Raw genomic sequence first — 23,172 nt, 5'->3', positions numbered from 1 at the left:
TCTGTTTGAGACTGGGTTACCTCACTCAGGATGGTTTCTTCCAGTGCTATCCATTTACCTGCGAATTTCAAGATTCCATTGCTTTTTTTTCTGCTAAGTAATACTCCATTGTGTAAATGTACCACATTTTCTATATCCACTCTTCAGGTGAGGGGCTTCCAGATTCTGGCTATTACAAATAATGCTGCTATGAACATAGTGTAGCAGATGCCCTTGTTGTATGAATTTGCCTCATTTGGATATATGCCTAAGAGTGGAATTGCTGGGTCTTGTGGAAGATTAATTCCCATTTTTCTGAGGAATCTCCATACTGATTTCCAAAGAGGCTGTATGAGTCAGCACTCTCTCAGCAGAGGAGGAGTGTTCCACTCTCTACACATCCTCTCCAGCATAAATTGTCTTCGGTGTTTTTGATTTTAGACATTCTGACAGGAGTGAGATGGGATCTCACAGTTGTTTTGATTTGCATTTCCCTGATGGCTAAGGATGTTGAGCACTTTCTTAAGTGTCCCTTGGCCAGTTTAGCCTCCTCTATTGAGAAGTCTCTATTTAGCTCTGTACCCCACCTTTTAATTGGATCCTTTGCTGTTTTGTATACTTGTTTCTTGAGTTCTTGTAAATTTTGGAGATTAGCCCTCTGTCAGATGTGGGGTTAGTGAATATCATTTCCCATTCTGTGCACTGCCTTTTTGTCTTGTTGACTGTGTCATTTGCCTTACAGAAGCTTTTTTTGTTGTTATTTTTTTATTTTTTTATTTTATTTTCCAGTTTAAATTTAGATAAGAAACGAGGTTGCTTCACAAGTCAGTTCCAGGTCCCTCTCCCATTCCCTCCCCTCCTCCCGTGCCCTCCCCCCCATTTTTAGTTTCAGGAGGTCTCATTTGTTAATTGTCATATCAATGTCAGTGCCACTGGTGTTATCTTTAGGAAGTGATTTCCTGTACCAACTTGTTGAAGAGTATCTCCCACTTTCTCTTCTAAAAGTTTCAGTGTGGCTGGATTTATGTTGAGATCTTTGATCCATATGGACTTAAGTTTTGTACAAGGCGATAAACATGGATCTATCTGCAGTCTTCTGCATACCAGTACCCAGTTATGCCAGCACCATTTGTTGAAGATGCTTTGTTTTTTCCATTGCACAGTTTTAGCTTCTTTGTCAAAAATCAAGTGTTCATAGATGTGTGGGTTAAAATTAGGGCTTTCGATTCGGTTCCATTGGTCTACCTGCCTATTTTTGTGCCAATACCAAGCTGTTTTCAGGACTATAGCTCTATAATAGAGCTTGAAGTCAGGTATGGTGATGCCTCCTGAAATTCCTTTATTGTATAGGGTTGTTTTGGCTATCCTGGGCCTTTTGTTTTTCAAGATACAGTTGATTAATATTCTTTCCAGGTCCTTGAAGAATTGTGATGGAATTTTGACTGCTTTTGTCAAGATTGCCATTTTTATTATGTTGAGCCTGCCAATCCAAGAGCATGGGAGATCTTTCCATTTTCTGGTATCTTCTTTGATTTCTTTCTTTAAAGACACAAAGTTCTTGATATACAGGTCTTTCACTTCCTTGGTTAACATTATCTCCAGATATTTGATGCTGTTTTTGGCTATTGTAAAGGGTGAGGTTTCTCTGATTTCTTTCTCAGTCACTTCATCATCTGTATATAATAGGGCCACTGATTTTTTTTGAGTTTACCTTGTATACTGCCACATTGCTGAAAGTGTTTATCAGATCTAGGAGTTCACTTGCAGAGTTTTTTGGGTCACTTATGTAAACTATCATATCATCTGCAAATAGTGAAAGTTTGACTTCTTCTTTTCCTATTTGTATCCCATTTATCTCCTTTTGTTGTCTTATTGCTGTAGCTAGAACTTCAAGTGAAATATTGAAGAGATATGGAGAGAGTGGACAGCCTTGTCTTGTTCCTGATTTTAGAGGAATTGCTTTGAGTTTCTCTCCATTTAGTTTGATGTTAGCTGTTGGTTTACTGTATATTGCTTTTAATATATTCAGGTACGTTCCTGTTATCCCTGATCTCTCTAGGACCTTTATCATGAAGGGGTGCTGGATTTTGTCAAAGGCTTTTTCAGCATCTACTGAAATGATCATGTGGTTTTTCTTTTGCAGTTTGTTAATATGGTGGATTACATTGATAGATTTTCTAATGTTGCACCATCCCTGCATTCCTGGGATGAAGCCTACTTGATCATGGTGGATGATTTTCCCGATGTGTTCTTGAATCCGGTTTGCGAGTATTTTATTGAGTATTTTTGCATCAATGTTCATGCGGGAAATTGGTCTATAGTTCCCTTTCTTAGTTGTGTCTTTGTGTGGCTTGTGTATCAAGGTAATTGTAGCCTTGAAAAAAGAGTTTGGCAGTGAGCTCTCCTGCTTCTATTGTGTGCAATACTTTGAGGAGTATTTGAATTAGCTCTTCTTTGAATTCCTGGTAGAATTTGCACTGAAGCCATGTGGGCCTGGGCTTTATTTGTTTGGGAGAATTTGATGACTGCTTCTATTTCATTAGGGGTTATAGGTCTGTTTAGATTGTTTATCTGCTCTTGATTTAGTTTTCGCAAGTGATATATATCCAGGAAATTGTCCATTTCCTTTAAATTTTCAAATTTTGTGGAGTACAGATTTTCAAAGTGTGCCCTGATGATTCTCTGGATTTTCTCAGAGTCAGTTGTTATGTCCCCTTTTTAATTCCTGATTTTGTTAATTAGCATGCTCTCGCTCTGTCTTTTGGTTAGTTTGGACAGAGGTTTGTCTATTTTGTTGATCTCAAAGAACCAACTCTTTGTTTCATTGATTCTTCTCAGTGTTTTCCTGGTTTCTACTTGATTGATTTCTGCCCTCAATTTGATTTTTTCCTGGCGTCTGCTCCTCCTGGGTGAGCTTGCTTCTTTTTGTTCTAGAACATATAGCTGTGCTATTAATTCTCTAGAATGACTGTTCTCCAGTTTTTTCATGTGGGCACTTAGTGCTATAAACTTTCGTCTCAGCACTGCTTTCAAAGTGTCCCATAAGTTTGTGTATGTTGTGTCTTCATTCTCATTGAAATTGAGGAAGTCTTTAATTTCTTTTTTTATTTCTTCCTTTACCCAGGGATGGTGCAATTGTGCATTGTTCCATCTCCATGAGTTTGTAGGGTTTCTGCGATTTGTGTTATGGCTGATTTCTAATGTTAATGCATGGTGGTCTGATAAGATACAGGGTGTTATTCCAGTTTTTTGTATCTGTGGAGATTTGCTATGTTTCCTATTATGTGGTCAATTTTAAAGAAGGTTCCATGTGGTGCCGAGAAGAAGGTATATCCCTTTGTATTTGGGTGGAATCTTCTATAGATATCTGCTAAACCCAGTTGGGTCATAACTTCTATTAGTTCTTTTGTTTCTTTGTTAAGTTTCTGTCTGGAGGTCCTGTCTAGCAGTGACAGTGGAGTGTTGAAATCTCCTACTATTAGTGTGAGATTTTATGTTCATTTTGAGCTTTAGTAATGTTTCTTTCACGAATGTAGGTGCCTTTGTATTTGGGGCATAGATGTTTAAAATTGAGACTTCATCTTGATGTATTTTTCCTTTGATGAATATGAAGTGTCCTTCTTCATCTCTTTTGATTGATTTTAATTTGACGTCTAATTTGTTAGATATTAGGTTTGCTACACCCGCTTGTTTCTTGGGACCGTTTGATTGGAAGACCTATTCCCAACCCTTTACTATGAGATAATGTCTGTCTTTGATGTTGAGATGTGTTTCTTGTATGCAGCAGAAGGAGGGGTTCTGTCGTATCCATTCTGCTAGTCTGTGTCTTTTTATAGGCAAGTTGAGGCCGTTGACATTGAGGGATATTAATGACCATTGATTGATGATTCTTGTTTGTGCTTGATTTATTGTTAGTGAAGTTATTTAGTGTATTTTCTTCTCCCTTTTCTTTTGATGTTTTGTAAAGTGGGATGATATATTTCCTGTGTCTTTGTGAATGTAGTTATCTTCCTTGGATCTAGGTTTTCCTTCTAGCACTTTCTGTAGAGCTGGATTCATGGATACGTATTGTTTAAATCTGGATTTGTCATGGAATATTTTGTTTTCTCCATCTATGGTAATTGAGAGCTTTGCTGGATATAGTAGTCTGGGCTGGCATCCTTGTTCCCTTAGCGTTTGTAGGACATCTGTCCAGGATCTTCTGGCTTTCATCGTTTCCATTGAGAAGTCAGATATAATTCTGATAAGTCTGCCTTTGTATGTTACTTGGCCTTTTTCTTTAGCTGCTCTTAATATTTTCTCTTTGCTCTGTAGGTTTGATGTTTTGATTATTATATTGCGAGGTGACTTCTTTTCTGGTCCAGCCTATTTGGTGTTCTGTAAGATCCTTGCATTTTCATAGGCGTATCCTTCTTTAGGTTAGGGAAGTTTTCTTCTGTGATTTTGTTGAATATGTTTTCTTTACCTTGGAGTTGTATTTCTTCGCCTTCTTCTATACCTATTATTCTCAGGTTTGGCTTCTTCACGGTGTCCCATATTTCCTGGATATTTTGTGTTAAGGATTTGTTGGTTTTGAGATTTTCTTTGGTTGATGACTCTATATCCTCTAATGAGTCTTCAACACCTGAGATTCTCTCTTCTATCTCTTGTATTCTATTGGTGATACTTGCATCTGTAGTTCCTGATCGTTTACCCAGCTTTTCTATTTCCAGCATCCCTTCATTCTGTGTTTTCTTTATCGTTTCTATTTCAGCTTTCAATCCTTCAACTGTTTGAGTTGTTTCCTTCATTTTTTGGTTGTTTTTTCTTGGTGCTCTTTAGATTCTTTGAGAGATTTGTTTATTTCTTGAATTTTTTCCTCCATTTCATGGACTTTTTGTTTGTTTTTTTTCTATTTCTTTAAGGGATTTCCTCGTTTCTTCTTTGAGGCTCTTCATCATCTTCATGAAATAAATTTTAAGGTCTGTCTCCTCTTCTTCATCTATGTAGTGCTTTTCGGGTCTTGCTGGTGTTGGATCCCTAGATTCTGGTGGGGTCATGTTGGTCTTTCTATTGCTGAGTCAGCTCTTATTCTGTCTTCTTCCCATCTCTTCTTCCAGTGGGTGCTGGTGGGGACTTACCGTCTCCACTGGTCTCCTTCCTTCCTGAAGTTGAAGCTGGGAGGCTCACACAGAGTTTGGGACCTGGAATGGCTGATGCTTTCTTGAAGCTGGACTCGCTGGGGTTGGGGTCTTGGAAAGGCTGATGTCTTTCCTGTGTGGGCAGGTCTTCTGGATGCCAGGAGCTGCCCCAGAAGATCAAGGGGATGGATGTTGGGCGGGGGATCCCCACTCGAGACCCAATCTCACCTGAAGCTGTACTCGCTCAGCTGCCCAACTTTTATTCTTTTCCTACAACCAAACACAAACATGCTCTCGACACAAAATTATGGCAGAATCTGTTCTTATCCACTGTTTAGTGCATGGATGTCTCCATTTTACGTGAGAAAAAGTCGTTCAAGTTCCATCATGCCACAATCAGTCTGAAGCAGATTGCTCACTGGCATTCACATTGTAAAATTTTTTAAATGAGGAGTGTATTATTTAAAGAGGCATTTGGGGACTCGGGACATTACTCCCCCTTTTTTATTTTATTTTTCTTTTTTTTTAAATTTTGATTAAACTGTTTGGAAACATCTGTTGATACTGGACTATAACATCAGAAGGATTTGTCTACCCTCCTTAGATAACTATCTAGCTGAAATGGGATCACTATCTAGATTATCAATAGATGCCCTGTAAAAAGGGTATAACCATTAAGTATTTCCCCAAAACTTTTGAGAATCATTCAAGGATTGAAACTATACTATGACCCAAATAATTTTTAAAAATGATTTGAAGTCTATGAGCAATCTTTTGCAATCTAATCTGTAGAACTCTCACTAGCTAACAAGGCCTCATTTGCAACTACACAGACACCATTGGGGGTGGGACCTGACCAAGCAGCAGTTGCCTGAAAAAATAGACTGGCTCCGTAGACTTAAATCCTTTCAATTTTCTGTTAAGACATTGAATGACTGGCTGGATTTTCCTTTTGGCTATATATAAAGCAATTTAGATAGCCTTTACTCTTTTTGAAGAGACTTAAGTATACTTTTATTCACATAAGCAGTTCACACTCATGCATTCACAATCACATTTTATATATACGACTGTGGCCATAACATACATTCAGAACATACATACATCTTTCAGGTCATCATTTTTCCCTTGGTCATGATTAGTCTGTTTAAATGAAACTTCCTTAATTGAAATCTGTAACAGAACAACTCTAGCCAATCCTTGTACTAAAAAGGTTAAAAAAAGACCTGTATGCCTCTCATCATTCCTCCAATTGAGCTACAGTCAGGGGCTACAGCCGTACCTACTCCTTGTAATTCTGTAGATGCAAGGTGGAGAGTTCAGGCTTTTGGCCAAAAGTTTTTAGAGATGACTCACAAAAGTGATCTTAAATGCAAACAAATTTTTTCCATTCCATATACCTTTGTCTTTTCCTTTTTCTTTTCTTAATACCAGTACCACGTTTACTGTTACCAATTTTTTGATTCACCCATTTTCTGTCTATCCTCCAACTGAGGATATTCCCTCAGGCAAAAGCCTTAAAATTTACTCATTCCACCCTCCAACTGATGGCGATCTCTCAGGTTCCTCTTTCTTTCCCGTCCTAGGTGTCAGGCGAAGGCATGGAGATTTAATCCAAGAGACATTAAATTTTTTTTTTGATTTTTTTTATTAATTTTTTTATTTTCCATTTTAAATTTAGACAAGAAACAAGGTTGCTTCACAAGTCAGTACGAGGTCCCTCTCCCTTTCCCTCCCCTCCTCCCAAGCCCTCCCCCCATCCCCCCCCCCCCCGTTATCCCCTCATTCCCCCAGGGAGGGTGAGGCCCTCCATGGGGGTGTCCATAGTCTGTCATTTCATATAGGGCAGGGCCTAGACCCTTCCCCAAGAGTTCAGGGTGAGAGTGCACCTCACATTGTTCTATGGGAGTCCAGAGACCGTGTGTATACTTGGGATGGGTACTGATCTGCTGTCCAAGGCTCAATAGATTACCTAGGCCTCCTCACTGACACCCGGATTCAGGGGGTCTTGATCAGTCCCATGCTGGATTCCCAGGCTGATGCCTGGGATTCAATAGTTAACCTTTGTCTGGTCAGCTGTTTCTGGGGGTTCAACCAGCCCAGTCTTAATCCCTTTGATCATCAGTCCTCCCTCTCTGATACTGGCTTTCTTGAGTTCAGCTCAGTACTTAACCAGCCAGTAAATGAAGTTTCTGTTTCCCAGACTCTCTGGCAATAGGATTGTAGGCTGGCACTCCCCAGATCTATGTCTAAAATCCATATATGAGAGAGTACATGCCATGTTTCTCTTTTTGTGACTGGGTTACCTCACTCAGGATGGTTTTTTTCTGCTGAATAGTACTCCATTGTGTAGATGTACCACATTTTCTCTATCCATTCTTCGGGTGAGGGACATCTAGGTTGCTTCCAAGTTCTGGCTATTACAAATAAAGCTGCTATGAACATAGTGGAACAGACATCTTTGTTATATGAATGGGCATCTTTTGGATATATGCCTAAGAGTGCAGTTGCTGGGTCTTGTGGTAGGTTTATTCCCATTTTGCTGCTCCCAGTGTATTATTGGTACTATAAAAAGCGATGAACAGGGAGCTGGAATGACTAACTGGCATCAAAATGGGAGGATCCTCACCATCGCCCATACTTCCCGTACCTGAATGTTCAGTGATGGTTGGACCATTTTTATCATTTTATCATGGTGAGCATTCCACAGTGGCCAGTCCTGTAGGTTGTGAGGAATAAAAAATCAATGGACACTGTGATGTTCCCTGCAAAAGACAGGAACTCAAAGTTCTTTCAATTTTTTGGTTAACGTTATCCCCAGATATTTTATGCTATTTATGGCTAATGTAAAGTGTGATATTTCACAGAATATGATGTCAGTGTTTAACGTTCACCCCTGAAAGGCTCCGTGGTACACTGGGATTCTGAAAACCAGGTGTAATTGTCAGCCTAGAAAGACATACTTTGTATTTGTTTAAATCCTTGAACCAGCACTCTTCTCTGGTGGTTTTCCTACATTTCTGAAGGTTCCACTTGTAAGCAAATATGAGAACCAGATTTTGGCACCAAAATGTAAGTGAATGTGAGAGTCACTGATCTCAGCCTGCAAAAGGGTCCTGACACATAGAGAATCCAGGCTACCTAGCAGAGCTCCAGAGGCTGGAGCTGACACAGGACTGCTTATCCCTGGAGAGAAAGGTAACTTAATTTTTGGAAAGCCAGGCAACACACAAGAGGTATGTAGGCTAACTGAAGCTGGGTTGAGGTGGGTCATGTTCACCCTGAAGGATATGTCAATACTGCTCCTGTCCTGGAGTGGACTGTTACATCGAAGTTCTGCTTTGTTCCTCCATGGGTTCATCCTATTAGAACTACCTTCTCCTTCCTAGGCCCAATACTTTACTTCTTCAGCTAAAATCTGCTTTAAAAGATCTCCAACTGCCCTGAGGAAAAGTTCTTACTCTTCTATGCTATAGCCTTGCTCATTCTACATGAAAATCCATCCCAGCATTTTCTTCTGTTCATTCTCAGTCCCCTAATGGAATGATTCAGGAAGTTCTACTTTTTAAAAATTATTTTTATTGAAAGTAAAACAATCTTATTTTGCATACCATTACCTGTTCCCTCTCCCTCCCTTCTGTCCTATCATTGCCCTCACCTTCACCTACCCCACCCCCCTAAACAACAACTCTGGAAGGTTGAGGCCTCCCATGTGTGTCATAAAATCTGTCACATCATTTGAAGCAGAACCTAGGTCTTCCCCATTAGTTTCTAGGCTGAGAGAGTATCTGGTCATAGGGAAAGGGGTCCCAAAGCCCATTGGTGCAATAGAGGTAAATACTGGTTCCACTGCCAGAGACCCCATAGACTGCCCAAGCCCTCCAACATACACCATGATGATGGGATCTGGTTTGGCCTTATGCTGGTTCACCAGCTGTTAGAATGGGATCCTTGATCTTTCCCTTGCTAAGGTCAGCTCTTTCTGTGGGTTTCCCCAGAATAGTCTTGACCCTTTTGCTCATAACGTCTTCCTCTCTGCAACTGGATTCCAGAGTTAAGCTTAGTTCTTAACTCTGGTTCTCTTCCTTCTACTTCCATCAACTACTGGGTAAAGGCTCTATGATGGCATTTAAGGTAGTCATCAATCTCATTTTAGGGGAATAGTATTTAAGGTAGCCTCTCCAATGTTGCTTAGATTCATAGGGGGGTACTTCCTTGTGAATTCCTGGAGATTACCTAAGTTCCTGATTTCTTGTTGAGTCCATAATGGCTTCTACGATTAAGATACCATTTTCCTTGCTGTCCTTCTCTGTTCCTGCCCAACTTGGCTTCCCTATTCACTCATGTTCTACACCACTCTCCAATTTTCCACTCTTCTTTCTCCTACCTCCATCATGGTCCACTGATGCTGTCAATATATTCAGAAAAATCTTGTCATTATCCCCTTTCTGGGACAATGCATGTAAGTCTCTCTCAGGGTCCTCCATGTTTAATAGCTTCTTTAGGATTTGGATTGAATGATTGGAATTTTCTGTCAGAAAGCTATACCCAGAGGATGTACAATCAATTATTCTCTATTATATCAGAATATATTCAACACTTACAGAAGAAAAGCTTTTCGGTTTTGGCTCCTCTTCAAAAAGAAATCTGTAAAATGCTCCCCACTTCTGACCTCTCTCTCGAGGTCATGATGTCTGGGAGGAATGACTAAACCTAGAGGACATGAAAATAATTCAATGAATCAATAGACTCATTAGTTCCCAGCCTAGGTCTCCTGAAAGTCTGACTACAAAGCTGCTCCTCCTTCCATAGAGGATAAGTCAATCAACTGGTTTTGATGCCTGAAAAGTCAGTTCCTCAGTTAAGCACCCATAATAGTTGAATTCTAGTACCATATGTTTCTCTTCTCTATGCAGGTTTAGGGTCAGGGTGGATGGTTCCCCTCTCCTCATATGTGTCAATTGAAACGAAGCTAAGCTTTCAATGCAAGGCCCCTTATTTGTAAGAAAAGTGCTCTAGCTTGTTGTCCTGAGTTCCCAAGAGCCTGCTCCTGGAGAGTTGTGGCAGCCTCTCCTGAGGAAGTGTAAGTACCTGAGGCAAACAGCATGGCCTCTGTTCCTATAGATAATCACTCCAAGAATACCATGTGTGGAGGTTTTCTAAATTTTTATTATATATTTAAATTAGAAAAATGCTTCCTTCACATGTCAGTCCCATCTCCCTCTCTTTCCTCTCCATACCTGCTCCCCCCACCAGTCCCCCATCCCCCACCCAATCCTCACTCCATTCCCCAGGGAGGGTAAGACCCCCCATGGGGATATCTAGAATCTGTTATTTCATCCATGGAGGGCCTAGACCCTCCTCCAAGTGTCCAGATTAAAAGAGCATTCCTCATTGTGGGACGGGTACCCAGCTGAGAATAACAGGTACAGAAGAAGCTGAAGAAATAAAGGTCAAAGGCATAGAAAACATTTTCAACAAAATCATGGAAGAAAACTTCCCTAACCTAAAGAAGGATATGCCTATGAAAATACAAGAATCTTAAGTCACACAAAATAGCCTGGACCAGAAAAAGAAGTCCCTTGCCACATAATAATCAAAACATCAAATCTACAGAATAAAGAGTAAATTTTTAAATTTTTTTAATTTTATTGATTTTTCAGTTTAAATTTAGATAGAAAACAAGGTTGCTTCACAAGTCAGTTCCAGGTCACTCTCCCTTTCCCTCCCCTCCTCCCGTGCCCATCCCCCACCCCCCATTGCCCAAGAGAGGTTCAGGCCCTCCATGGGGGCGTGCATAGTCTGTCATTTCATAAAGGGCAGGGCCTAGACCCTTCCCCAAGAGTTCAGGGTGAGAGTGCACCTCACATTGTTGGATGGGAGTCCAAAGTCCATGTGTATACTCGGGATGGGTACTGATCTGTTGCCCAAGGCTCAATAGATTACCTAGTCCTCCTCACTGACACCCACATTCAGTGTGTCTTGATCAGTCCCATGCTGGATTCCCAGGCTGATGCCTGGGATTCAAGAGTTAACCTTTGTCAGGTCAGCTGTTTCTGGGGTTAAACCAGCCCAGTCTTAATCCCTTTGGTCATCAGTCCTCCCATTCTGTTACTGGCTTTCTTGAGTTCAGCTCAGTACTTAACCGTGGGAGTCTGCCTCTTCTTCCATCAGCCACTGAATGAAGTTTCTGTTTCCCAGACTCTCTGGCCATGGGATTGTAGGCTGGCACTCCCCAGATCTATGTCTAAAATCCACATATCTGAGAGTACATGCCATGTTTCTCTTTTTGTGACTGGGTTACCTCACTCAGGATGGTTTCTTCTAGTGTCATCCATTTGCCTGTGAATCTCGGGATTCCATTGTTTTTTTTCTGCTGAATAGTACTCCATTGTGTAAATGTACCAAATTTTCTCTATCCACTCTTTGGTTGAGGGACATCTAGGTTGCTTCCATGTTCTGGCTATTACAAATAATGCTGCTATGAACATAGTGGAACAGACATCTTTGTTGTATGAATGGGCATCTTTTGGATATATGCCTAAGAGTGGAGTTGCTGGGTCTTGTGGTAGGGTTATTCCCATTTTTCTGAGGAATCTCAGAGCAGCTAAAGAAAAAGGCCAAGTAACATAAAGGCAGAACTATCTGAATTACACCCGAGTTCTCATTGGAAACTATGAAAACCAGAAGACCCTGGACAGATGTCCTACAAATGCTAAGGGAACAAGAGTGCCAGCCCAGACTACTGTATCCAGCAAAGCTTTCAATTACCATAGATGGAGAAAACAAAATATTCCATGACAAAACCAGATTTAAACAATACATACCCATGAATCCAGCCCTACAGAATGTGCTGGAAGGAAAACTTCGATCCAACAAAGGTAAATACACTCACAAAGACATAGGAAATATATAATCCCAATTTACCAAGCACCAAAAGAAAAAGGGAGGAGAACCTACATACAATAACACTACTATCAATAAATCAAAAACAAACAAGAATCATCAACCAATGGTCATTAATATCCCTCAATGTCAATGGCTCAACTTGCCTACAAAAAGACACAGAGTAGCAAAATGGATATAAAGGGAGAACCCATCCTTCTGCTGCATACAAGAAGCACATCTCAATGTGAAAGACATACGATACCTCATAGTAAAGGGCTGAGAAAAGATTTTTCCAATCAAACGGACTCAAGAAACAAGCTGGTGTACTAATCCTAATATCTAATGAATTAGACTTCAAATTAAAACCAATCAAATGAGATGAAGAAGAAGGAGGAGACGCCAGGAAATAATCAAATTGAGGGCAGAAATCAATCAAATAGAAACCAGGAAAACCGATGGGGGTTTCCATAGACTGCCATTTCATCCAGGGCAGGGTCTAGACCATACCTCAAGAGTCCAGGGTGAGAGTGCATCTCTCATTGTGTGATGTGCACCCAAAGTCCATTTGAATGATAGGCATAAATACTGACCTACTACCCAAGGCTCCAGAGATTGCTTAGGCCTCCTCAATGACACCCATATTTGGGAGGTCTGGATCAGTCCCATGCTGGATTCCCAGCCATCAGTCTGGTATTCAAGAGCTACCCCTTGTTCAGGTCAGCTGATTTTATGAGGTAAAGAAGTCTAATCTGGACATCTATGCTCATCATTCCTCCCTCTCTGTCACTGGGTTCCTTGAGTTCAGCTCAGTGTTTAGCTGTGCATGTCTGCCTCTGTTTCCATCAGTCATTGTTTGAAGTTTCTGTTTCCCAGACTGTCTGGCAGTGGGATTGTAGTCTGTTGTTCCCCTGATCCATGTCTAAAATTCAAAGACAAAGAAACAAAATGAAATTCCTGGTTTTAGTCTAAGTGAAGCATTCAGGTGTGGTGTCTGGAAAGAGAGGAAATCATAAGACTGCTCCTGAGGAGGGGCCCTTTAATACTCTCTGGGGAAATAGTGTCTGCTTGGTGGGCTTTATCAGGGGCAGGGTCTGGACAGATTGATGGGGACAAAGTGGACTTTCCACCTTCACAACATTCTGGTGGACACATACAGTGGGATGCCCAGTAGGTTCAGTGTCCAGAATATATGTGAGATGTCACCAGATTCCATGGTGGAAGGAACACTCAGGCTGCAAAATCCATCACCTACACAACATCAGCTGCCGAACTAAAACAAGTGTCTAATCCATCTGTATCCATAGTGATGGGAAAACAGTAAATTTTGTACACCTACTGCTTGGCATCCATACTTTAGCTTCTCAGTAACTCTGCTGGGTAACAGACTTGTGTCAACCAGAACATGGTATCTAGCTTAAAAACTAACCCAAGAAAGGCTCCATGATACACTGGGTTCCCCAAAACCCAGTGTAATTGTCAGCCTACCAAGATAGTATTTCAATTTGCTTAAACCATGTCCCAGCAGTCTCTTCTGGTGGCAACCCTACATTTTTGAACATTCCACTGCGATCACAAGAGACCAGAAATGGATACAGGGGAGATTCAAAGCCCCTTGAAATAGGGACTTGTGTGGAATACATGGGACTCCTTGGGTGTGCTCATCTTGAGTTCCAGGAACACAAGCCCCCTATGTTCAATTGCTGGATTATACTTCACAAGAATCTGACACTTCCACAGAGAAAAGAAACAGAATAGAAACTCCTTTGGTCTCTCAAGTCTGGAGGACAATTTCGTTAAGGCACTGTCTTTGTAGACACATAAGAATGATGTGCAATGGGACTACTATCCATGGTTTAGATTTTGTGTGAAACTTCCCTGGAATTCCCTTGCCTGTTCAGATGTATAAATGAGTGTTGGGTGGTCCTGTGGTATTTAGTGTGTGTGTGCTTATGTCTTTCCTTGTGCTTCTCCCAGTTATGTTTTACTTTAATGACAGTGTGTTTCTCAGGTAGGGAGACATCCCATTGAGTTTTAAGACGTACATTACCTACTGTTGTTTAGCGAAATACTTTGGCTCCATCAGGTTGTCCTATGCAGCCACCACCAATGGGGAAAAAAGAAAACCTTCAATTGTGCCATTCCATTGATGAGAAACTTTATGATTTATGCCTAACCTTCCTGCTTCAGGGGTATTCAGTTCCTCTGTGACAAGTCACACCTCACTTCCAAGTGCATGCCCACTGCACATTCAACCCACAATTTAAAGCAATTTTCTTACAAACGATGAGCCTTGAAGTAATCACCTACAAATATTTCAAATAACAGATTTGAAGAGTGGGTACCTACAACTCTGACCCTGAAATGATCTGGAGAATAATCACCCATGCTATTAATCTACACAGTCTCACAGGTCAATAAATCGAGAAATCAAACCCAATCAATTGATTTATCCTATATTGCCATCTGCTACAGTGTTGGATCCTCACATACAGGAGAGCAAGTCTACAAATGGCTAAGCTTAATGAACAAACTTAATTCCCTGTCCTCCTGGTTTCAGCCTCTCTACAAGACAGGACTAACTGGAGAGAGATGAGAAGTCCTGAGCAGTTTGCTCATCATACTACAGAGGGGGATCCATCACATCCAATCCATCCCTCTAACATTTCTGTTGAATATATTTATGTGGAAGCAAGATTTTTCTCTCAATTTAAGGACCAGTAGAATAATCATGGCAGTTCCTTTTTTTTTTTGGTTTTTACGAGACAGGGTTTCTCTGTATTGTTATGGAGGCTGTCGGTCCAGCCTGGCCTTGAACTCACAGAGATCCGCCTGCTTCTGCCTCCCGAGTGCTGGGATTAAAGGCTTGTGCCACCACCGCCCTGCTAAGGCATTTCCTTTAAAAAATTTTTTAAACCATTTTATTAGCTGGGCGGTGGTGGTGCACACCTTTAATCCCAGCACTCAAAAGGCAGAGGCAGGTGGATCTCTGTGAGTTTGAGACGAGCCTGGTCTAAAAGACCTAGTTCCAGGACAGCCTCTAAAGCCACAGATATACCCTGTCTCAGAAAAAAATGAGGTTATTATTAAGTATAAACTCTTTGTGTTATGGCTCAGACTTCTTATTGGCAATCTCTCTCATAATTATTAACCCATTTGTATTGATCTATATGTCTCCACATCATTTTGGGTTACCAGAGAATGCCCAGGCATCATAACTTCCCAGTTTGCTTGTTTTCTTTTTACTCTGAGCTCTGGGTCATATGTACTGCTCAGTCTGATCCAGACATGTTCCTCAAAAAAGCCCTATTGGGATGTATTTGGGGACAGCAACTAAACTGAATCTCAATTTTCAACTCATTGGACAACATTCAAAAGAGTTCAGCTATAGTGTAGAATTCGGGTAGTGTATTCAGGAGTCTTGGGGAGGATTGAGGGGTGTTGTCAGAAATAGGAGGATATAAGGAAGAGAGAAATGGAGTAGGCATGTAAATTAAGACTGCTTTAATTAAAATAAACATTAATTAAGAATACATACATTACCTCCAAGAGAAACCTTAGGTGACCTAGAAGCTGAGAGCTGGAATACACATGGATGATCATCCAGAGATTCTACTACAGGTGGAACATCAACAACTTCCATTTTTCCTGGAGGAAATTCTGGAATATATAAATAGTCCAACATTCTCATTAGGAGCCAGAGACTGAAATGGTATTTGAGAGTATACATGAATAGGACAGAGGATAAAAGCACAGATACCTGTCAGTTTGTCTAGTGTTCCTCAGCTCTCCAAAGAGTTGCATTAGGGCAGAGTTCTAGTCCTGGCTTGTAAGTGTCAAAGGAGAGAAAACAGAAAGTGGGAGGGGCCCTGGGTTCTTCTGGATGTAGCCAAGCTACAACTGAATATTCCAAAAGTTAGTCCTTCCAGGTATCCTCTTTTCTCTGGGCCATTGGATTCTCCCTGGTGATGAGATACCCCTCCTCTGCTAGGAGAACATGATCCAGTATTTATAGACATAAAATGTCTCCTAATGTCAAGATTCAAATGTCTACCATGGCACATGATCTAGGAGAGCTACAAGAGAATTCCCTATTCACAGACTGCTACCTGGTGGTAGATGGCCAGTTATCAGGAACAATTACCAAAAGTGGCACTAGAGAAGCAAATATTAGTGTATTTGGAGCAAGATTTGAACATTTAGAGATATTCCCAGAGCTATGGACTTTGGTGGATTAAGACATTGTTTTAGTTATGACAGGGGTTCCCATTTTTTACAAAAGTGCTGAGTTTTACACCTTACATGGTTTTTCCATCATGGAGACAGTTGTGCTAAAGTCTCGGCTTTGTTACACAGCTTGGTCTGTGCACCATGAGCCTAAGATGCTGACAGATCCAGAAGAGGCTGTTGGATGCCCTGGAAAACTGGATTTCCTGATGACATCAGCTGCCCTTTGAATGCAGAGAATAGGATGCCAGTCTTCTGGAAAGGTGTCCATCACCTTTTTAAAAGCTGAACCATTTCTCCATCCAATCACAGTTACTATCTTAAAGATGACACGACAGCCCCTCAAGACTAGTCAGGTCTCTAAAGCTTTGACAGTCTGAAATATTTTATCAGGAATTCAGGAAGTAATCATAATTTATTGCATCTCCCTTTTTTCCTTCCTTCTTTCCTTTTATCCCTCCTGTTGAAGAAAGTTTCTATGCAACTAGGTTCCACTGCCCTTAAGCCCAAAATTAACACAGGGATGCTATATTAATTATAAATCTGTGGTTTATGGCTATAGATCCTTACTAACTAGCCCACTTTTAATATTATCATTAAACTACAAATCAATGTATTTCTACATGGCCTTACCTTCCAGATAATAACTGGTGCTTCCTGTCTTCACATCTCTTCCAGGCCCAGTCTGTCTTCCTTTCCCCAGTCTTTCCCTATCTGTTCATCCCTGGCTATTGGCCAAACAGTGTTTTATTCATCAACCATATTAGAGACACATATATGCAGAAGGACATACCCAATCACTTCCCTCCCTCACTCCCTCACTCTTTCCTTTGTTCTTTCTTCCTTTCTTTATTTCTTTGGTTCTTTCATTCTTTTTCTTTTTGACAATGTGGCTCTCTGCATGTCTGGCTCTGTTAGAAGTTGCTCTTATAAGAAATGTGCCTCAGACTCACAGATTTGAGTCAGCCTCTGACATCTGACTACTCTGACCAAAGTCTTGGGCTACCACTTCATTCCTGGCTCATGAATTTCTACTTAATTACCTTAATCCCACAATTAGTCTTAAAACTGACATTGAAAGGTTATCTTTAATATTTATGTAAACATCAAGACTTGGTTATTAGTAGTAGTAGTAGCATTATAATTAGGTCATCATCATTAGTATTATATGTTACTAATTTGTTATATGGTCTCACTAGGCTGTTTTGATCAGACTAGCATTCTTGATATAGACTAAAATGTCCAGTGAAACAGAATTTACGGTTGTGGGAAAGGAAGCAAATTTTCACCAGGAGACCACTACGGGTGATAGTGAGTGCAACTTTTCCCTTTTCTAGAACCTGGTACCTGGAACCATGAATCATTTCTTTGGAGAAACCAAATCCTATATTTGCCTGTGATTCAAAGAATATACTCTATCCTGCATTTCATGATGATGCTACCCATTGGAAAAGAAAAGGTCAAGCATTCACTCTTTACAGATGATATGATAGTTTACATCAGTGACCAGAAAAACTCTACCAGGGAACTCCTACAGATTACAAATACTTTAAGAAAAGTGGAAGGATACAAGATCAACTCAAGAAAATCAGTAGCCCTAATACATACAGATAAAAAAAGGGCTGAGAAAGAAAGAAGTCTTTAAAGATATAAATTAACGAAGACACAAGAGAATGAAAAGATCTCTCATGCTCCTGGATAGATAGGATCAATGTAGTAAAAATAGCTATCTTGCCAAAAGCAACCTACAAATTCAATGAAATCCCCATTAAAATCCCAGAAAAAAGCTTCACAGACCTTGAAAGAACAATAATCTACTTTATATGAAAAACCAAAAGGACCAGGATAGCCAAAACAACACTATTCAAGAAAGCAACGTCCGGAGGCATCACCATCCTTGATTTCAAGCTCCATTATAGAGCTATAGCCCTGAAAACAGCTTTGTATTAGCATAAAAATTGACAGGTAGACCAAATGCAATAAAATTGAACACCCCAATATTATCCCATAAACATATGAACATTGATCTTTGAAAAAGAAGCTAAAAATATACAGTGGAAAAAAGAATACACCTTCAACAAATGGTTCTGGCATAAATGGATGCTGGCATGTAGAAGAATGAAGACAGATCCATGTCTATGGTCATGCTCAAAACTTAAGTCCAAATGGATCAAAGACCTCAACATAATTCCAGCCAAAATGAACATATTAGAAGAGAAAATGGGAGGTACTCTTGAATAAATTGGTACAGGAGAACACTTACTGAACTTAATGCCAGTAGCACAGACACTGAGGTGAACAATTAATACATGGGACTTTCTGAAACTTAGAAGCTTCGTTAAGGCAAAGGACACAGTCAAAAAGACAAAAGGCAGCCCAGAGAATGGGAAAAGATATACACTAACCCCACATCTGACAGAGGGCTAATCTCTAAAATTTACAAGGAACTCCAAAACAAGCAAGTCTCCAAAACACCAAAGAATGCAATTAAAAAGTAGTCTACAGTACTAAATTGAGAATTCTCAATAGAGGAGTCTAAAATAGCTGAGAGGCACTTAAGAAAGTGCTCAATATCCCTAGCCATTAGGGAAATGCAAATCAAAATAACTCTAAGATACCATCTTACTCCTGTCAGGATGGCTAAAATCAAAAACACCAATGACAGTTTATGCTGGAGATGTGGAGAAACAGGAACACTCATCCATTGCTGGTGGGAGTGCCAACTTGTACAACCACTTTGGAAATCAGTATGGAGGTTCCTCAGCAAAATGGAAATCAGCCTACCACAAGACACAGCAATTGCACTCTTAGGCATATACCCAAATGTGCACATTCATAAACAAGGACATCTGTTCCACTAAAATGAGAGCAGCATTATATGTAATAGCCAGATCCTGAAATCAAACTAGATGCTTCTCAACTGAATTGGGGATAGAGAAACTGTGGTACATTTACACAATGGAGTACTATTCAGCAGGGAAAAATATGGAATCGTGAAATTATCAGGCTAATAGACTGCACTAAAAGAAATCATCCCGAGTGAGGTAATGCAGTCACAAAAAGACAAACATGGTATGTACTCACTTATATTTGAATTTTAGACATGGATCAGGGGAATGCCAGCCTATAATCCCACTGCCAGAGAGTCTGGGAAACAGAACCTTCAACCAATGACTGATGATAACAAATACAGACACACACAGCTAAACACTGAGCAGAACTCAAGGAACCCAGTGACAGAGAGGGAGAAATGATGAGCATAAGTGTCAAGATTGGGCTCATTTAACCCACAGAAACAGCTGACCTAATCATGGGGGAGCTCTTGAATCCCAGAATGATGGCTGGGAATCCAGCATAGGACTGATCCAGACCCCCTGAATGTGAGTGTCAGTGAGGAAGCCTAGGCAATCTATGGGGCTTTGGATAGTAGATCAGTATTTATTTCTGGCATACAAATGGACATTGGGTGCCCATCCCCCATTGAGAAATGCTCTCTCAGCCTGGACTCTTGGGAGAGGGCCTAGCTACTGCCCTGGATGAAATGACAGACTATGGACAGCCCCCATGGAAGGTCTCACCATTCCTGGGGAAAGGAGTGGAGATTGGGGAAGGGGGTGGAGTATTGTATGGGGGGCATGGGAGGTGGGAGATAGAGTGAGATGTAAGACAGAAGAAAACAAAAAATCTAGGGATTGTCATTTGTCTATACTCTGTTCTTCCTATGAAAGTCTAATTTCCCTCATATTTATTATCTTCCATATTTTTGTCACTTCTGTTATGTTTAGACATAAAAGTTGAAATTTCTTTGTTGACATTAACACTGAAGTCCTCCATATAGAACAAAGAATTTCCTAACAGCAATCTTCAAACTCTCTGGAGAGAAAATGGGGCCCCATTTCATCAATTCTACCTAATCAAACTTGATCCATCTGAACTGACAATTACCACCCTGAAACAGGTTTGGGGCTACATTTGTCTAAACATCTCCAGACTAATTAACTGATATGGTGCAACTTCTTATTACACTCAGATCAGAGCCTCAGACAAGAACTTCAACCAAGATAAGAACTTCAAACAAGAACTTCAGTCAAGCATCTCCCACTAAAGAGAGAGTGGGTAAAATGTTGTAGCTAGTCTACTGGAAACTTTCATTACACTAACATTTTCTTCCAACTCGATCCCATAAGCTTATCATCATCCTAATTATGAAGGAAGTAACTCTGAGAATGCTATGCCCCATTTCCATAATGTTGATATTACATGATTATATATACCTGTTTAGAATTAGTTTTCAAATGTTTAGGGTTGGGATTGGAAAGAGGTGGTCAGACTTGGGCATCTCTTTCAGATAACTTTAGGGTTAAGATGGGATACATATGCTTAGGATGGGATATTGGTAGATTATTATATCTTCTGGTGATTTATAATTTGTTTATCACATTTTGTCATACTGTGTAAAGTCTTCTTTCTATGCATAAATATCCTTATCACCTTCTATTTATATGTGTTTTATATATGTTTGAGACATTTTGTATTTTGTATATTTGTGTATTTTGTATTTTGTATGTGTGACAGGAAGGACCTTGCACAAAGAGCCAAGCAGAGCTAAACGGACTAAAATGGACTTGTTCAAATAGAAACTCAACTGGAATCATGAACTGATTTTAAATTTTTATTCATTTTATATTTGATTAAAATATTTTCTGCAGAGGTGGAGGTGCCCAAGAGGAGAAAACAACCTCAGATTCTCTGAATCTCCAGTTACAGGTGGTAGAAAAGGCCCCTGTGTGTGCTAGGATTGAAAAGTGGTCCTCTGCATGAGCAACAATTGCTTTTGCCAAATGATTGTAGATGAAAATGTCTTCTTTCCCTTCATCTACTTTTGTAAGCAAACATATATGTCTGTTTGCTCATTTGCTCTGAGCCCTTGATTATACACTCTTCTCACTTGAATCCAGACAGTTTTCTCCAAGAAACCCTACTGGAATGTACTCAAGGACAGCAACTAAACAGAATATCAGTTTTCAACTCATTAGACAAAATTCAAGCCAATTAAGCAACAGTGAGGAGGTTGGATAGTGTACTCCAGAGACATGTTCCCACCTCACCCACCCAAACCTGCCATTCCAACTCATTTAATGCTCTCTTGATGACTGAGCTTCCCAGATTCACTATAAAGTCTCCACAGAGCTCACAGTCTACCCAGGTGTCCTTGGTAACAACAGTAGCTTACAGTGCTAGAAGACATCTCTAGGAGACAACTGAGAAGACCCAAATATTGCTTCAGATGTTTGGAAGGGGGCTCCAGTGAAGAATGGTGAGCAGAAGCCAGAGACCTGTATGCTTCAGACTCCAAGTGGGGATACGAGCCCAGCATTCTCTTCCAGCATGAGGTCTGAGAGACCTCAGAAGCATGAGATGTAATGAAATCCATTGCCTGGGTTTTCAGTATCCCTGCATGGTGGAGGTCAGCCAAGATGAGAGTGTAGCAGCAGTCTCCACAGAGAGGTCCTTACAGAGGGTTTCCTCACAAAAAATCTTCAAACCCTCCAGGCCATACTTGTCAGCAGCTGCCAGCAGAGTGTTGGCCATGCTGTGAAGATCTGGTGCCTTCCCAGTGTAAATGAAACCCATTATTGCCTTGAAGCCATGGGGCTCCAGATCGTGTATCTCAACGCGGTTTGTTCTGCTCTCCTCCATGTCATGTTCAAACATGGTTCTGAAAACTGGAGAGCGAGCTGCTAAGATGGCCTTGTGAGCCTGGAATTCCTGGCCAGCTACCACCAGGCAGCAGTCTGTGAAGAGGGAATTCTCCCACAGCTCTCCTAGCTCATCTGCCATCGTGCACCTTGGAATCTGGATCCCTGACTTCCTGGTCTGGTCACAGATACTGAAGGAGTCTTGAAACACAGTCACCTTCCAGAAGAGGGTGAGCTTGCCTTCAGGGAGAAGCCAATTCACATGGTCCATGAGGAAATCTTGAAGGATGAACCTTTTGAATCCCCATTCATAGCCTGGCAGGAACTTAATGGCACTTCCTGCCCTCATTCCAAGGACTATCTCTCCTTCAGCACTTAAGATCCATAGGTGGAACTTTGCCCAAACGTGACTCTTTGGACAGCTGAGCAACACTAGGTAAACTGACAAGTAATCTGTGTTTTCTTTGTAGGTCCCTTTAGTGTGTACTCTCAAACACCATTTGTCATTGCCTCCTGTTGAAAAATTTGTGCTTGTAAAGTGTTCCCGCATTTCCTCCAGAAAAAAATGGAAGTTGCTGATGGTCCACCTGTAGTAGACATTTGGCCTGCTGATTTGCTCGTAGATCCTGTCCTCACCTATCTTGTACTCTGACATTTTTGCTGGTGGTAATTTGAAGTTTAAACTGGATACAAAACAAACACCTGGGATTTATTATTTCTTCACTCTGTAGGACAAAATAATAGACACAGTTTAGAGTTTTCAGTTATGTTTTTATGTATTAATATTTCTATGAGGCTGGAACTTGGATGTTTCTGAAAATTTCAATGCAGATTTCAAGATTAGTTTCACAGAAGACAGTCAAGGGTACTTAGGGATGGTTAGATCATTCCATTTCCTAGATGGAATCATTTTTTAATTTTTTGAGACAGAGCTTCTCTGTATTGTGTTGGAGGCTGTCCTGGAACTAGCTCTTGTAGACCAGGCTTGTCTCAAACTCACAGAGTTCTGCCTGCCCCTGCCTCTCAGTGCTGGGATTAAAGGTGTGTGCCACCACTCCTCAACTCTAGATGGCATTCTAGGCCATTAGGAAATTATTTTTGAAAAGTATACACAACTTTTGAATAGTTTGGATCATTTTACACTCATAAAAATTGCTCTGCTAAAACAATGCAAATTTGTGGAAATTGAATAATGCACAATTGCACCACTCCTGGGTCAAAGAAGAAATAAAAAGAAATTAAAGACTTCCCAGAATTCCATG

The 23,172-nt window shown here is 40.6% G+C and overlaps 1 protein-coding gene across 1 annotated transcript; it reads right to left on the bottom strand.

The window, feature by feature from the left end:
- Positions 1–21,402: 21,402 nt before the first annotated feature.
- LOC121142146 (speckle-type POZ protein-like) lies at positions 21,403–22,565 on the bottom strand. The gene is given in 2 exon segments (XM_040751472.1): positions 21,403–21,698; positions 21,701–22,565. Coding segments are annotated over 2 exon segments (1,161 nt in total).
- Positions 22,566–23,172: the final 607 nt, after the last annotated feature.

This window comes from Mesocricetus auratus, unplaced genomic scaffold, assembly GCF_017639785.1.
Source record: "Mesocricetus auratus isolate SY011 unplaced genomic scaffold, BCM_Maur_2.0 Super-Scaffold_100009, whole genome shotgun sequence".
Classification (NCBI taxonomy): domain Eukaryota; kingdom Metazoa; phylum Chordata; class Mammalia; order Rodentia; family Cricetidae; genus Mesocricetus; species Mesocricetus auratus.
The sequence above is the reverse complement of the archived record's forward strand: the minus strand, read 5'-3'. Positions and strand labels throughout refer to the sequence as shown.